This window comes from Bactrocera latifrons, unplaced genomic scaffold (genome assembly GCF_001853355.1).
Source record: "Bactrocera latifrons isolate USDA-ARS-PBARC rearing strain unplaced genomic scaffold, ASM185335v1 scaffold_86, whole genome shotgun sequence".
Classification (NCBI taxonomy): domain Eukaryota; kingdom Metazoa; phylum Arthropoda; class Insecta; order Diptera; family Tephritidae; genus Bactrocera; species Bactrocera latifrons.
In genome coordinates, this window is record NW_017537556.1 from 360125 (window position 1) to 377045 (window position 16921).

At 37.5% G+C, this 16921-nt stretch overlaps 1 protein-coding gene across 1 annotated transcript in view; it reads right to left on the reverse strand.

Annotated features, from left to right (window-relative positions):
* Positions 1-8723: 8723 nt before the first annotated feature.
* Positions 8724-16921, reverse strand: part of LOC108977278 (polyhomeotic-proximal chromatin protein) — a 19757-nt gene continuing 11559 nt past the window's right edge. The window contains exons 2-6 of the mRNA XM_018946888.1: positions 13828-14977; positions 13129-13750; positions 10812-13034; positions 10350-10649; positions 8724-10264 (exon numbers count right to left, since the gene is read on the reverse strand). Of these exons, the coding sequence (XP_018802433.1) occupies positions 9432-10264; positions 10350-10649; positions 10812-13034; positions 13129-13750; positions 13828-14977 (5128 nt within the window). The 3' untranslated portion in view covers positions 8724-9431. The remainder of the gene's footprint in view (positions 10265-10349; positions 10650-10811; positions 13035-13128; positions 13751-13827; positions 14978-16921) is intronic.

Genomic DNA, 16921 nt, shown 5'->3' on the forward strand with positions numbered 1-16921 from the left:
AAAATATATATAATTGCTGTTGAAAAAGATTTTCACTATTTGTTTTATTTACTTATATATATTATTACATTTAATTTTTTAATTTCGAATTATTCTTTTCACACTACTGAGTTTAATGTTTGGAAATTTATCCGACAAATGATTTACTTTTCATATCAAATTAAAAACTTTTAATTTTTTGTGGCACATTAACAGTTTTTTATACATATTTAAATCTGAATCAGCGTTACTGGTTATGAAATAGATTTTTTTTATTTTTTGATAAGTATTTTTGTATAATGATAATCCACATAATTTCTTATTAAGTTAGCGTTTTTTGATAATAAATAATTAAAATGTATCGATAAGTATAAAAATATCTGTAAAGTTATCGATAAACAATACAAATTAAAATGAATCGATAAATATATCGATATCGATATACTTATTGCTTATATATGATAACAATGTATACCTTACAATAATCGAAAATTAATGCTTAGACTAAGCCGTAGGGCTGATTCTATTACCAGAAGTGACGCAAGGTCCCAAAACTCCTAGATAAGGATCCCCCTTGGGCAGTTGTAAAAGCTGGTCATTTGTGATTCCCAAAATAATCAGATATATGTATAACACCCGTGCTTTATAGATCGTGGTAGACTACATTAAGGCGGTCATTCAACAACATCGGCCTTTTTGCCAAGTTCACCACTAAAGATGTGTTAGCCAAGATGTTTCAAGCTCAACCTTAGTCTAGCAAAAGCAGCACAGTTGAGAAGAAAGTGTCTAGGAGTATCCAACTCGCCTTCCTTCATATAGCTTTGACATTTTGTATCCGACAATATATATATATAGCCTCACCGCCTGTTAACTTTATCGGACAGTGTCTAGTTAGAACGCCTACCATGACGGCAAGATGAACCTTACTAGGAGCAAGTAGTTCAGACGACCTCTTGCTTTTAACTTTGGCTATGAAAGATCAAGATCAGTCGAAGAAGTTTTGAGTTTTGACCAGCGCTTGCCAAACTCAGAATAGATACACAGATCCAACGCTAAAACGCAAGAGGACAGCGGAGTACTCCATCAAGCTCAACAGCTATGCAGTTTCCAGTGATTACTCTGTAATCCGTCCATATAAGTGGGATATTAAAGTAGCTTGATGCTGTTGATGCCTGTCAGCGAGCTTAAGGCTGCAGTATTGTTTATAAGAGGGAATGCACACTCTCTTAAGAAAACACTTCGGAGCAATACCTCTACTGTTACCTTTATAGCAGCCACCTTCGCGTGAAAGACAGTGCAATGGTTTGGTAGTCTGAAGTTAAATTTCATGGGAAGCTCGCGACAGAAGACTTACAAAATTAATAATTATTCGTGTGTAATCTTTTCAATTATTGCGTCAAATTTTCAGAAAATTATTTACAAAACACATATGTTCGCAGATAGGTGAGAGCTAAAGAGCAATAAGGCAGGAAAAAGAAAAGAAAACGAAGTTTTAAAATTGTTTGCTGGATTGAAGCTTAATATGGCTTAATGTCACATATAAGGAAGGTAACTGTACGGTACTGTAGCGGAAATTGACAGCTGATGTATACGATTAAGGTAACTACAATTATATTGATATTTATTTACTTTTATTTATTATGTTTTATATTTTGTTTTTGTGGTAAATTTTCATTTTCAATTGTTTTCCTTAACTATTTTTAGAACAACTAATTAACAAAAACAAAAAAAAAAAAAAACAATTTTTAAACACTAAAGGTAACAAATCTTTATAATTAAACGAAAATTGCCTTAGAAATGTACTATAAAAATATGAAGAAGAGAAAATGTAACAAGATACAGAAAAAAATTGTATAAAAATTAAATTATACAATTCAAATAATATAAATATATATAAAAGCAGACGAATTAATAGTAGAAAAAATAAGTCAATTTCAAAAAACAAAAAAACTTAATTAAAAATATATCAAAGAATTATGAACACAGTCCAAAAGCTTTAGATTTTAGTAAAATAAGATGCTAATAAAACACTCTTTAACTAAAAAACTTTAATTACCGTTAAATAGAATTAATATAGGAAAATTTTGCGTAGATAAATAATTTACGAAAAACTCATAACTGTGGTCTCTAATATTAAGCAGAAATTTAGTGACAATTATTAAGAAAATGTTGAGGCATATAATATTTGTAAGTGAAGCAAATAAATGCCACAAATCACAACAACAACATATGCGATTAAAAGTAATAAGTAAAAATTATTGTAAAAAAATTCAATAAATAATTTTTTTTTGAAACTATAACCAAAATTTCAACCAGATCCAATATTAAAAAAATATGTATATAATTTTAAAGGCCAAATAATATAAAATATTCAGTTGGCAATGCGATAAGTAAAAACTTTTGTCTAAAAACTTGAATAATGTGGTACTAAAAGAAGCTTTTTTGAACTGAAAAACAAGTTTTTTACATTAATTAATTTGGACCATTAAAAAACAAAAGTTGTTGAAATGGAATGATTTCAAAGCAAGAAAAATAAGTATTGATTAAATTATGTAGTTCATTGAAGAAGCTTTCACTTTCTGATAAAGCCTGAAAGATTGATTAATGTTTTAGTACCACACTTTTTTGAATGAAATTTTTTTTTTAATTTAAGTGTTACACACATTTAAAACATTAAGAAAGTTCAGTTTTGCTGATTTATGTGAAATCAAAACAGTTGTTGCCATGGGAAGATTTCAAAGCAAGAAAAATAGTTTACGATTAGATTAGTTAATTGACAAGCTTTCCCTTAAAGCTTTCACTTCTTTTGATAAAGCTTTCACTAAAAGCTTTCACTTTTTTGATTAAGTCTAAAAGCGTGATTAATGTAGTACTAAAAAAAGCTTTTTTGAACTGGAAATTTTTTTTAAATTTAATTAATTTATGTAAAATTGAAACTGTTGTTGACATGGAGAGATATCTAGACATGAAAAATAGTTTTCGCTAATATTAGTTTATTGCACAAGCTTTCCCCTAAAGCTTTCACTTTTTCGATAACGTCTAAAAGCTTGTTTAATGAGGCACTAAAATAAGCTAAATTTTGAATTAATAATTAAACTCTTTTAATGTTCATTTTTGCTTTCACTTTTTTGATTAATGCTTTACAGATATGCTAAGCTTTTAGAAAGCTTCCATTCATGCTTGAAATAGTAAAACTCACATTATAATTATTTGAGTGACCATTAATAACAAACGCTTTGGAATTTTTCCTTTAGAATGCTTATTTTTCAACACAAGAATAAATTCCTAGTAAAATTATAAGTTCAGAATTATCTGCTTCGCCAAGAGATAAAAATAATTTATTAGAATTAATAAACCCAGCATAAAACTTAATCGCATTAAAATATTTATTAGATTAAATATGCTAAGATATACACATACATACATATGTACATAATAGCAAAGCTTTAAATATTTTTTATATATACAAATAATGCAAATATACATAGAGCAAAATAATAACGATTAAGCTTTAGCGCTAAGTGCATTTTTGTTGCGTCAATTATGCAAAATTAGCAGCTGCACATATATATTTACACACTTATATTGCTAAATAATTTTATTAATGCAATTTAGGTTCGTGAAAAGTCTGTTGTGGAACACAAAAGTGAGTGTTTGGGTCCAATTTGTTGGTTGCGCCGAATGTGTTTGAGTCAAATTCTTTTCGAAAGAATATCAAGAGAAGGCTGTGAGAAATATTTGCTTTAAAATTACACAATTACAAATCTTAAATTTATAAAAACAGAACAAATTAAATAATAAAAATAAAAAATTAATAATAACAAAGTAACAAATAAATAATTGTATTAAAAGTAAATTATATATAAGTAGTATATATAATATGTAACAAATGTGTCGAAGGCAGAAAATAAAGATTTCTCCTTACCACAGCCAGTTCTGTTGTAAGCGAGTGACAAAGAAAAAGCACCCTCTAAAATAACAAACTTTCAAAAAACAAAAACCATATGCAAAGAAAAAGAATTTTTCCGGAATGGTTTAAAATATAAGCGATTTCTAACCGTGGCACTACCTTCGAACAAAATTGAAACCGCCAAAAAGTAGATTTGACTTAAGCACTCTTCTTAAACTTGCTTACATAGTAAACCGGACATGGATTAGGATTTAGCGCTTAGATAGTAAATAAGCTGAACCGAGATGAACGATAAATTATAACCATGAAATATAATTATTTAATTTTAAACAACTAACCATATAACGCGTGGTCGACTCCCTGTGAGTCTTAAGGCCTGAGCAGGTCTTAAGATGGCTCCATCCATTCCATGTATCACACCTAGCCGAGGTGGAGTTCGGATGAAGCCTTTTAGCGCAGACGCAACAGCAAAAGTCCTGCAGGCCTGGTATGGACTCAATGCCAGCAAGAGTCTGCAGAACATGGAATAAGCCTGCTGCAAGGCATTGCGCCAGTGATGAAAATCTTCTAACTAAAACTTACCGATATAAACGAAGTTAGATCACCGATAAATAGCTCTTGGCCGGATAAAATCCGGGTTAATTCTGGTAAAGTAGAACCGGCTGTCGTGGATTCTTAACTACGACGCGACAATATGGTCGCCTGGATGTACTGAATCCAGACGAGGAAGCTACAAACATGTCAGAATACTGCACTCCGGACTACGACAGGATGCCTCTTGATATCTCCCATCGAGCACCTGCATGTAGAGGAACATTTCTGCTGGGGAAATCATCCCTGCAGGCACTAGCGCAGAGCGAAACCGCCCCTAGAGACAACAAGAGGTTGTTCCTCAATTACGTCGACGACATAAAACAATACGCTGACCAGACTGCGGACGCAACAAACTTCAGACATGCACTGACCGCCATTTATAGTGCAGTCATTAACACCTTTACCGACTCCTTCTCGATGAATGGCGTACTTGGAGTCAAACCGCCACCCATTGCAGACGAAGAGCTCGAATTGCGAGAAACGAGAGTGCGGCTTCGTTTTGGAAGGTCAAACTGTTACTTATCCAGAATTAACCGTAACATTTCAAACATATGTCCAACGTTCTTTTCATGCCCTGTAGGGTTTACACATCTGCCTTCCTTCTCCGTCGAAGCAGCACGTTTCTGGGTCTACCGTTGAATGACGTCGATAACAGCTTACTTGTCCGACTTATGATGCTTTAAAAGTCTATTCCAAAGTAAAATCAGCACGCTCACGACATTTACGGTGGTGCAATGGCTTCAGTACTTCAGTGAGAACAATTGTATACGGATGCAAGCCCAAATAGCGAGCACAAGTCGTAATTTGTAAACGTTGTTCTTCCTTTTCCCTTTCCATGATAAAATTGTAAGCATTACTGCACACAATGAAAAAAAAAATACAGATAGATTAAAAATGTCCGAAATTAACAATTATATCATCTCACTTGGAAAATCCGGTCTAATCACCAAATTAATCTTAGCTAACTTGCTAAGGTAACTTTGAGATTGATTCTCAATGTAGACGAAAATTATATTTGTGATCAAATAACAATAGCAATTTTCATTACAATTTAGTCATAATAGCTTTTCTTCTTGACGGTGGGAACTTCTTCGTAGAAAAATATGCTTAATCTATATTACACAAGGTACTATCAGGCAGGTATTGCCTTAATTTCAGTTCTCGCTGGAAGAATGGTATATCGCATACCACCGGTACCGAATACCAAAACCCCGTACTGAATCTAGTATTTCTTTTTTAAACCTATATGAAACACAATTTGGCGCGAAATATAATTGGTTAAGCTATATTGCTCCTAGAGCTTTCATTCATCGTGCCAGAAATCATTGAGCGCTTTTAAAGACCACAAAATACCAGAACTACATTTTACTGTGTGCAAATTGTTTTTTATTGGAAATTGAAACCGCACTCTTGTGAAAATACCTGTAATTATATGCATTTGAGGTTATGGGTAATTTTGTAGCCGAAAAATTGAGTGAAGAAAAGCTGAAAACTTGTAAAATAATCATAACCTTAAAACATGTGAGAGGGTAGATAATCGCACTTTGATCCAAGTTTCTAGATTGTAAATTTAAATAGACGAATCACACACAACAAATTTTCAGAACTTATTACCAGCTTTATTTAACACCTCTTCTTATATAATTTTTTTTTTTTTTTAACAATAAATAATAAAAAATAAAAATATTCCAAAATCGCTTTAAATAAAAAATAATATAAAAAAAGCCAGAAAGTAATGAGAGGCAAAATAAATTTAATAAAAGAAATGGTTAAACTATAAACGTCATAACTCCAAAGTGCAAGATTTAACTTCATAAAAAGAAAATTATGAATAAAATAAATTAATAATATTTTGTCGATTTGAAATTAAATTACAGATAATAACACATTTTTCATTAAATGTAGAAAATAGACAAATATTTTTAATACAAACCATAATTAAAACGTTATCGAAATAAAACTTAAAGAAGTGCAAGAAATCAAAATAGTTCTTGAGCAAATTCTTAATACACAAAATACAAAGTATGTCCATTCATTTATAAAACTTTAGTAATAATAACAAAAATTAATTAAATTGTTCACAAATAAAAAAATAAATAAAATTTTCAGAAAAAAAACCAAATAAAATGTTTAATAAAATAGTCTGTAGAAAAAATAAGTTTATTCAACACTTTCCTTTTCTGCAAAAAATAATAATACAACTTTAAGAAATTTAAAAAATTACACTAACCACAACAACAAAGCAACACTTTTTTATAATAACACTTTACTGGATTTTCCAAGGCAAAAATACACACTGTACCTTTTTTTGGTTTTGTTGTAAAACTTAAATGTCACAGCAGCGCGTTTGTTAACAAAAAAATAATAATGTTTATATTATGTAAGCGAAATTTCGATTACGCTTGTTATATAATTATAATCGACACCTAAACACTCCTTTATATATATTACAATACACTACGAACAGAAAATAAATATATATATATATGTACATAGGAGTATGTATGTTTCTTAGCCGCATAGGTAATAAAATCTAAATTTTCTCCAAATTTAAGAACTATGTACCATGTACTATAGTTTCAGAGCAACAAAAAACAAAGAAAAAACAATAAATAATTACAAATTTAAAACTAAAATTGTCTTAACATTTTTGGAACGTTTTAGTAGACAAGAGTAAGTATATTCATATTTTAGGTATACTTACATATATATTAGACTTATATACATTGTGACAAAAAAAAAAAAAAACGGCCGTAGACTCTAGTTTGCTAAATTGGTAGGACTGTTATTAATTATTATGACAAATATGGCATATTGTTTACAGCAGCTGCTTAAGCCGGCACACCTCAGTAGTACCTTGCGATTTCTACCAATAACACAAGCTTACGAGTCGTACAAAGCCTTTAAAGACGGTCGAGAGATCGTTGAAGACATGCCGGAATCAGACGATCAATCGGCAAAGTTGAGCCGAAGCCGAAAAAACCACTTCAAAGCAGGTCAAAAATCAAGGTTATGCCGACAGTTTTCTTCGATTATCGAGGTGTGGTGCACTCCGAATTCCTCCCTCCTAATTAGCCAAACTGTCAACAAGGAACAGTATTTGAGTGTTATGCAGCGTTTGCACGAAGCTATTCTAAAAAGAGCACGGAATTATGGGCCAACAGCTCTTGGCTTTTGTACCACGTTAATGTGATGTTGCATACTGCGTTGATTCTTCGCGAGTTTATCGTTAAATTTGCAACCAAAATCCACCGCACCCACCGTATCGTTGGCAAATGAGGAGCCTTTTGGAGAGAAAAGGATGTGTGCAAAGTTTCAGCTCGATGTCTCGAAAACTTATTGAGATATCTTGATGAAACTTGGTATGCGTGTAGCAAGAGCCACCTGTGGGTTAAACATTTTGAAAATGTGGACGTGGTACCATGAATATGGCTGAAATCGGAATGTAACCCCGCTCATCCCCCATATAACGGTACCATTAAAAACTACTTAAAGAGCAACAAGTCAATAATTAAATACGATCAAGTCTTATCTCCGAAATGGTAGAGAGGACTTTATAGGAGCCGCTGTGAAAAGTGGGCGCGATGGGCGTGACACCGCCCACTTTTTGGTAAAACCACATATCGCGGAACCCCGCCATCCGATTTCGACCAAATTTATTACGCGGTATTTCTCTCATACAATACACGCCTACTTCCTATATAGCACAATTTTAAATTCCAATTGGTTATGTCACTTTTCAGTACACAAATCAAGAAGCAATTAATATAAAAGGATACAATTCTGCACATTTCAATAAGGTACGGTACCTTATGATTAAAAGTTGCTCAAATCTAACCAAAACTGTTTAAGCCCTGAACCTGAAAATGTTGAACATAATATGTAATATTATGTATACAATTTGAAGTAGTGAAGCGTAAACAATAAGACACTCAATTTCGAATTTTTTGATGATACGGTATTTTGCATTTTAGGTGACGATATAATGATTTTCGTTTTTCTAACAAACCTTTTACCGAATATGCCGGTCAGGGTATATATTTATACGTATATAATTACTTGCATTCTGATTCTCCGATTGAGGTTTTACACCTAAAAGTATTTCCATGCCATTGATTCCTCCAAGTTGCAAGAGTATAAAATATTCGGTTGCACCCGAACTTAGCGCTATCTTACTTGTTTTCAATTTGTATCGCATATTGATATAATTTTTAATAAATGCAAGATAAAACACTTTGAATTCTGTTATGAAATGTTCACATAAACTTACTTGCAGTTAATGCCATTTATTTAATTCGAATATGCTTGAGTAGCAATATTATATATTAGTATTCAGTTACATGTACACGCTTACAAACTATTATTAAGTATTACATAGTCGTTATTATGTAATAGCCTATTGGCAATAAAAATAAAAATTAAAATACTCTTTGAGTTTACATATGTAGGTTTCTGAGTTCTCAAATATCCACAACTCAATGTGTGCCGAGGCGTCTCTAGCGCAGCATGCAAAACGCCAGCGTTAAAACTAAATTTTACTTATATTAACTTAAGCACTAAATTCACTAATTCCGCGTTTAAAAAGAAAGTGGAACAAAAAAAAGTATAATTATATAATAATAAAAACTGTACTTTCGTATAATAATAAAATATGATTCAACAAAATAGCGCAAATACTCCAAAAAACAGTTAATCCAATTTATGCTGAGTAAATAATTCAGATTTCTTTGCCGCCACATAATAGAAAAAATTTACTTTGCCTTAGTAGAAAATTAAAAAGTTTAAACTATGTATATTTAAGTTCTCCTCTTACAGTTAACCATACTTTTCAGTTCCCGCTAAACTTTATGTACAAAGCCTACTTATCAATTAGTTGTCGCCGCCTATGCTAAATTCTCAATTAAATTAACGCTTCACAAAATTTATTTACAAGCTTCAGACGCCGCCTCTACTGCTGCACCTCTTTCTCCGCATTCGGCGCTGGCGCTTGCTCCTTCATCGACTCCACCTTGGCGACAATCTTCAGCGCCGGCCCCAACTTCATGCCCATCGCATTCACCAGATGATTCTCCTTCAGCAACATCAACGCCTGACCGTCAATCTCCTGCTGCTCGAAGTCATCAACGTAGTCCGTACAGCCGGGCAGGTGGCGTATGAACTCACAAACCTCAGCCACACTCCAATCGGCCATGGCGGGTCGTTCCGCGGGCGCAGCGGCGGACGCTTGTGCTGTCGCAGCGCTAGCATTGCTGGCTGCCGTGGCGTTGGCGGTAGCAGCAGCTGTGGCGACCGCGACCGCATTGGCTGCGGCGGCAACATTTGCCGCATGCTGCGCCTCAGCCGCAACGAGCGCGGCATTTTCGTGTTTGTTGTTAGCGGTCACATTATTGCTGTAGCCTGTAATCGGCGCCGAAGGAATTTGGTCCGTTTGCATTTTCTCTGGCGGCGGCGCTTCATTTGAGTTGCTGCTAATACTGGAGATCTCGTTGGCGTTCTTGCTGTTGTTGGATAACATTTGTTCGGCATTGTTATGCTGGTTGCTGGCGGCGCTGACGCTGACGCTGTTGTTACTCTGCGTTGGCGCCTCGGTTGGTTGCTCATTCATCGATGCCTTCGATTGGCGTGCGCATGTTAGCGAACAGAAACGTTTCTTTTTCAGTTTCGTTTTGTGTTCGGGTTTGCCGCATTGCTCGCAAGCGATCATATCGGGCGGTAACGCATTGACACCGTTGGTTTGGTTGATCGCGTTGTGCGTCTCTTCATCCAAAGATATCTTTTTCTCTGTAGAAGTAAAGTCGAAAGAATTTGAGGTTAGTATATACAGGGTGCGTTGAGAAAAAAGTATTTCTTTGTAAATAATACTCACTGGGCGGCTCGTCCTCGGTGTCCTTATCGGTGTAACGCTGTCGTGTCACCGGGAACGGTTCATCGGCTTCCTTTATCAATAAACCTTCGATGACATGGGTCAGCACATTGGGCTTGATCATGGCTTTGGGTAGATCTTTTTCCACTTTAATGTTTGCCATGCTGGACATATTCTTAGACATTGAGATTGCATTGTTGGATTTAACAACTTGAGTATTGCCATCGTCATTTGTAGAAGATGCGGCGGCAGCAGACTTTTCTGCCTCAGTGTTGGCTGTTTTGGCGTTGTCATTGCGAGCACCTATGGATTGAGGAGGGAGAGAATTATTAACAGAATTCTGTATAGAGCTTAAAGGAAATTTAAAAATTTAGAGCACTGCAAAGTGGCTACATGTTCTAACCTCAAATTTCTTTATAACAAGCATGGTCATGGCTTCTGACCTCAAAACCTTTTATTACTCACCTTTTGTTGGCGATGGTGTATTGGACTGGGTAAGAGATGTTACATTTGCGACACTTTTCGTTGGCGATGCAGCGGTAGTGGTGGGTGTAGTTGGCGTTGTTGGCGCCGGGGTAGTGTCCATAGCATTTGCAGCTTTAGCCGCTTCTGCGTTCGCTTGATTGGCAGTGGTTGTTGCTGCAGAGTTGCCGCCGTTAGTAGCATTATTAGCTGCCGTTTGTTGTTGCTGCTGTGTCGTACCGGTGGTGGTGGTGGAACTGGCCGATGTTGGCTCGACCGTTTGTTGCTGAGGCGTAGCTACTTTCGGCGCCTCCATGGCCGTTTTAGCGGCGGCTTCCTTAAACTCCGCTACCGCCGCCGCCGTTGCAGTCGCATTCGCTGCAGTGGCGTTATTCATATGTATCATTTGATTGTTGCCGGCCGCTATGGTAGCCGATGTGACTTGCATTGTGCGATTCGCCTCGGAGGCAATGCTGCCCACCACTATATGTGCTTGCGACTGAGCAGCCAAAGCGTTTTTGTATTGCTGTTGCAGTTGATGTTGTTGCTGCAGTTGTTGTTGTTGCTGCTGTTGTTCATTCGAGAGCGTTTTAATAGGCGTGCCGGTTAGCGAGGACACAGCTGTCACACCAGCGCCTGCGCCACTATTTATCGGTGATGCCATAGTAGCCGCTGCTGTTGCCGTTGAAGTCACCGGTGAAGACTGTAGGCCACCCATGGATGCATTCATCATGGAAGTGAGACCGAGCAGTGGACTCTGTGTGGGTGTGGAGACAATGCTGGGCTGTGGCAGCGGTTGAGCGCTTGGTGGCGCCATTTGATTTTGTTGTTGTTGTTGCTGCTGTTGCTGCGCTTGCTGTTGTGCTAAAGCTTGCGCTTGTTGTTGTTGATGCTGCTGCTGTGCCTGCTGTTGCGCTTGTTGCTGAGCATGTTGTTGCGCTTGTTGTTGTTGTGAAGCAGCAAGCGAGGCTGCCAGCAAACTTTGTTGCTGTTGTTGTTGTTGTTGTTGCTGCTGCTGCAGCTGTGAAGTCTGATTAATACCAATGGTGCTGGTCACCAGTGGGCCAGAATGATTCGTAATGGTCACCACCGAAGTGGTGGGCAGTGTCGAAGCTTTCGACTGATAGACAGCGTGTTGTTGCAACGCGGCGGCCGCAGACGATGCGATGCTTGATGGTGTTGAGGAGGACACCGAAAATGGTACCCCGGCGATTTGCGTTGGTAGGTGCGTCTGTTGTTGTTGTGACTGCTGTTGATGCGCCTGAGCCTGCGCTTGCTGCGGCTGTTGTTGTACAACAATTTGATGTATTATGTTTTGCTGTTGTTGTTGCTGCTGCTCACGTTGCTGCTGCTGCTGTTGTTGTTGTTGTTGTTGCTGCTGCTGCTGCTGCTGTTGTTGTTGCACCAATTGCTGTTGTAACAGTTGTGTCTGCAACTGTTGCTGTTGTTGTTGCGCCTGTTGCTGCTGCTGCTGTGTTATGAATGTTTGCGGCGCCACCTGCAATTGTATTTGTTGTGGCTGCTGTTGTTGTTGCAATTGCTGTTGTTGCTGCTGCTGTTGTTGCATTTGTATTGCCGAGGCGAATTGCTGCTGCAGCAAATGTTGTTGTAGCAGCGCTTGTTGTTGCTGTTGCTGCTGTTTCTGCATTTGTTGTATTTGTATCTGTTGTTGTTGCTGCTGTTGCTGTTGCTTATCCACATGTCCCGTCGTGGTGGTTTGCTGTATGGCCTGGCCATTTTGTATAGTTATCGACGGCCCGGTGCTCATCACAACCATCTTGCCCGTCGGCGTTACAACCTGATGCATAGTGGCGCCCTGTTGCTGCAGTCCCGCAGCTGTGGCGACCGTTTGCGCTTTCACCTGCTGCGGCTGGCCGTTTTCAGTCTTCATTGTTGGCAGCGCCGGCCGCACGGGTTGCTGCTTGGTGCGCATCTTTTTCAACAAACTCTGATTCTGCGCCGTTTGTGTCGACACCGAACTGGCCGGACGTATTTGTCCGCCATTCTGTGGCAGTATTTGCGGTACGCGTTGTGCCACTTGCTGCTGCAATTGGCTAGCAGTGATCGCTTGCTGTTGCAGTTGTGCAGCGACGACAGCTTGAGCCGTTTGTTGTTGCTGCTGTTGGGCTTGTTGCTGGTGGCTTTGTTGTTGCTTGGGTGCGAGCGCTTCGATTTGTTGACGCGGCTTTGCGGCGGGCTGTGCGACGTTGCACTGCAAAGTGATCGCTGTGGGAAAGAAAATAAAAGGGAAAAATTAAGTTTGATGAGTTAACATAAAACTCAAAAGTGTAGAGAAAACAGCAAACGTGGCTTCACTTACGATTTTGCTGTTGCGCCTGTATGGTTTGATGCGATGCCGGCTGCTGGATGAACATGCTCTGCGTACCGTCCGGCTGTGTGCCGCGTATTATAATCGGATTCTGCCAGAACGGCACCCAAGGACCGATTTGCATTTGCTGTGTGCCGGTGGCGCCTTGCAAGGGGCTAATGATCTGTGTCGGCATGGTCGCCTGCGACACCTGCACACACTGTTGGGTCGACTGTTGCTGTTGCTGCTGTGCCACGCCACCAGCAGTGCCTGTTGCCGATTGCACGGTGTTCGTGGTGGTGGTCACCTTTTGCACCACTTTCTGCTGCAGACTTTTCTGTGCATCGGTTGTGGCTTTGACGCTTTGTGCTTGCTGTTGCTGCTGTTGTTGCTGCTGCTGCTGCTGCTGTTGTGCATTAGCGGCGGAGGCGACCATGGAATTGAAAAGGTTCTGCTGCTGCTGTGGCGACTGCGCAAGCACCGGTGTAAAGAGCAGCGCCTGTGGTGATTGACTGGACGGGATGGCATAGGTGTTGGGGAAACCGGCATTGCCGCCAATCATTTGCTTGGCATTCTGTGTGGTGGTCGTGATCATTTGCGGCGTGCCACCTTGAAATGGCTTGCTGGCAATAACCTAATCAAATAATATCAAACAAAAGATTATTGGAAAAATCAAATAAAACTCGGCCTTATTATGCACAAACAACCCACCTGTATCGGCTGCTGACCCAAGTTGGAGTGTATCAAATTGCCAGAGACCAGCTGTGGATAGATGAAACCCGAATTGAGTGCCGTCTGCTGCGGCATCAGCTGTACGGTGCGTCCCTGCGCCCAATCGCCCAACACCTGACCGGTCAACTGCATCGGCGACATGGTGCTTATGGTGGTCGAGTGTTGTTGTTGCATAGCGGCAACAGCGGCCGCAGCGCTGCTCGGTGTTTGCTGATTAGCCGGACTGCCCGGTGCGCCGGCCGTTGGATCGGCCAACTGCATTTGCATTTGTTGCAATTGATTTGCTTGCGTGGGATCGAGTAGGCCGGCATGCTTCAGTTCGCCCGCAGCGCCGGCGGCGCTCAGCTGATGTGTGGTGGCAGTGTGTGTAGGAAATTCCTGTTTCACCTGTATGGTGGCGAACGGTGAGCCATGTTGCAATTGCAATTGTTGCAACTGCTGCAATTGTTCGGGTGAGATTTGCAGTGGCACCGATGAGGGCGCCACCTGTTGGGCTGGACTCTGTGATTTCTCCAGCGTGAAGTTTTTATGCGTTGCTACGTTGTTTGGCGGCGCTGTTGGATGGCTTACAGCGACCGTTGTCGAGGAGCTGACAAACGTCGACGATGTAGATGATGGGATGGATGTAGATGTGGTTGCTGTTGCAACCGATGATGTTGACGTTGATGACGAAACGCCACCACTGCTACCTAAGGGGTGCTGCTTATAGCCTAGGTTGATATTATGAGTGTTGTTGTTGTTAGCGCTGCTAATATGCGTATCCGGATATGGTGGACTGGCGAAATCGTATTTCTCGTCAAATGTAATGCCCGCCTTTTGTGCGAGTGTTTCCAGGCACTTGAGTGGGCGTTCGTTGTTTTTGTGAGAATTTACGTTGCTATTGTTATTGTTGTTGTTATTATTGTTGCTTATGTGCGTATGAACACTATTGTTTGTGGTAGTTGTAGTGGTGGTGTTCGCTTGTTGTTGTTGCTGTTGTTTTAATGCAGCTGTTGTGCTATCCACTGACTGCGTGTACTCCGAATTCACTCTGATAATCCTAATATTCGAGTTATCCTTCAAAGGTTGAGTAGGTAAGTAGACGTTGGTAGGCGTTGGATGTGTTAAGACGTCGCTTTCAATATCCGTTCTAAAAGTGAAGAAAATAGCGAAGAATAATTAATAAAAATTGTATATTGTTAAAGGCAAAAACATGAAAAATCGTAAAATAAAAAGAAAGGTTGTATACAAAAATAAATATAAAGGAAATTAAAAAAAATTGCCCAAAATTAAGCAATATTTAGTTTCGTACAATAAAAACAATAATAATAATATTAATAATAACATAAATTATAATAATTATAATAATAGTAATCATTTTAGGTAAAAAATAAATAATATAGCGAAAAAATTAAACTTCCATTGGAAACCTTAACCCCTATCACAAAAACTGTCTAATAAAAAAAACAAAAAAAATTTGTATTTTTCTGAGATGAAGTACAAAAATCCAAACAACCACAATCTTAAAATGAAGATGAAGCAATATTAAATTAATAACTTCAGCAGTCATATGACCCTGCGTCATACTCAACGGGTTAAAGTAATAATGAACAGCTTTAAATTCTTTTTTTTCATTTTTAATTACTAAAAACCAGAAGAATCAAAGTAAAATTAATTATATGTTCTTAAAAATTAATAAAGCGCAGAAATTAGTTCAGATATCTTGTTATACGAGTATAAAAAAATATTCCATACAAGAACTTGATTACGATCTGTAACTTTGTATGACAGCTATATGTTATAGTTGCCCGATCTGAGCAATTTCTTCGGATATTGTAGCTMTAACTTGGATATTAATTTACGCCGAATTTCGTGAAAATACCGTTTAAAATAAAAAAGTTTTTCATACAAGCAGAAGATTTTGATTGTTCAGTTTGTATGACAGCTATGTATATGTTATAGTAATCCGATTTCTTCGGTTCCGAAAAATTATCAACTTTTTGGGTAGAAAAGAACGTGTGCAAAATTTGCGGCCGATATTTCAAAAATTACGACACTAGTAGTTCACGTATGTACAGACAGACGGACATAGCTAAATCACTCAGCTCCTAAAGCTAATCTTTTATATGCATATGGCTCTCCAACATTTCCTTACTTGTTTTGCCAAGTTCAACGCTAATTTATTCAGTACAGGGTATAAAAATACTAAATCCTTCGCAGTTTAACCCTCAAAATTATCTGTTTTTGAGTTGTTTTTATTTTTTTTGTATTCAAAATGTGTAATTTGCTGTCATATAATAGTACTGAAAAATGCTGTTAGCTTATAACCAACATAGTATATAGTTAATTACGTGTGTATATCGGCACATGTGTACATAACATATAACTTGAAACGCTATTAATTTAAGTAATTTATGTATGCATATGGGTAATTACATAAATTTACATGAAGTGAGGCAGCTGCCCCGAAAGGGGCATACGAAAAGGAACACTCATATCAAATGCAACAACGTTTATTGCTGTTGTTTTTGTCATTGTAAATTGTCTTTCTAATACCCGAAAGAGTTAATTATAATAAATGTAAATGAAACTTAGCGGTTAAAAAAAATTAAACTAAAAAAGAAAAGATATTTATGCTTAGAAAATTAACCCTTAAAAATCACATTTAATTTTAGAGAAAAAAAAAATTTGCCGGAAAAATTATTTAGATTGTTGACAACCCTGAAAAGCTGTTGACTGTATAATAAAGGTGCTTAAAGGGTTAAAATATTGGGTAATCATGCTTTCAGCGCTGCTTAGTGTTGCACGTCATGCATATTTACAACATTAAAAACAAACTTTTGATAAATTACGATTTTTTTTCGAAAGACATAATATTTTAAAACGCTGGAGAACAATTGATTGCATAATCATTGCGTTAAAAGGGTGAAAATATTTCGTAATAATACAAGTATAATATTGAGGTTTTTTTTTGCAATTTTAAGAATTGTTTAAATTAAATTTTTTTTATTAATTTATATTTTACCATTCATTTCACAAGCCTTGCAACAGCGCCTTTCGTTTAAAGTTGATACAAAATGTATAAACACATTCA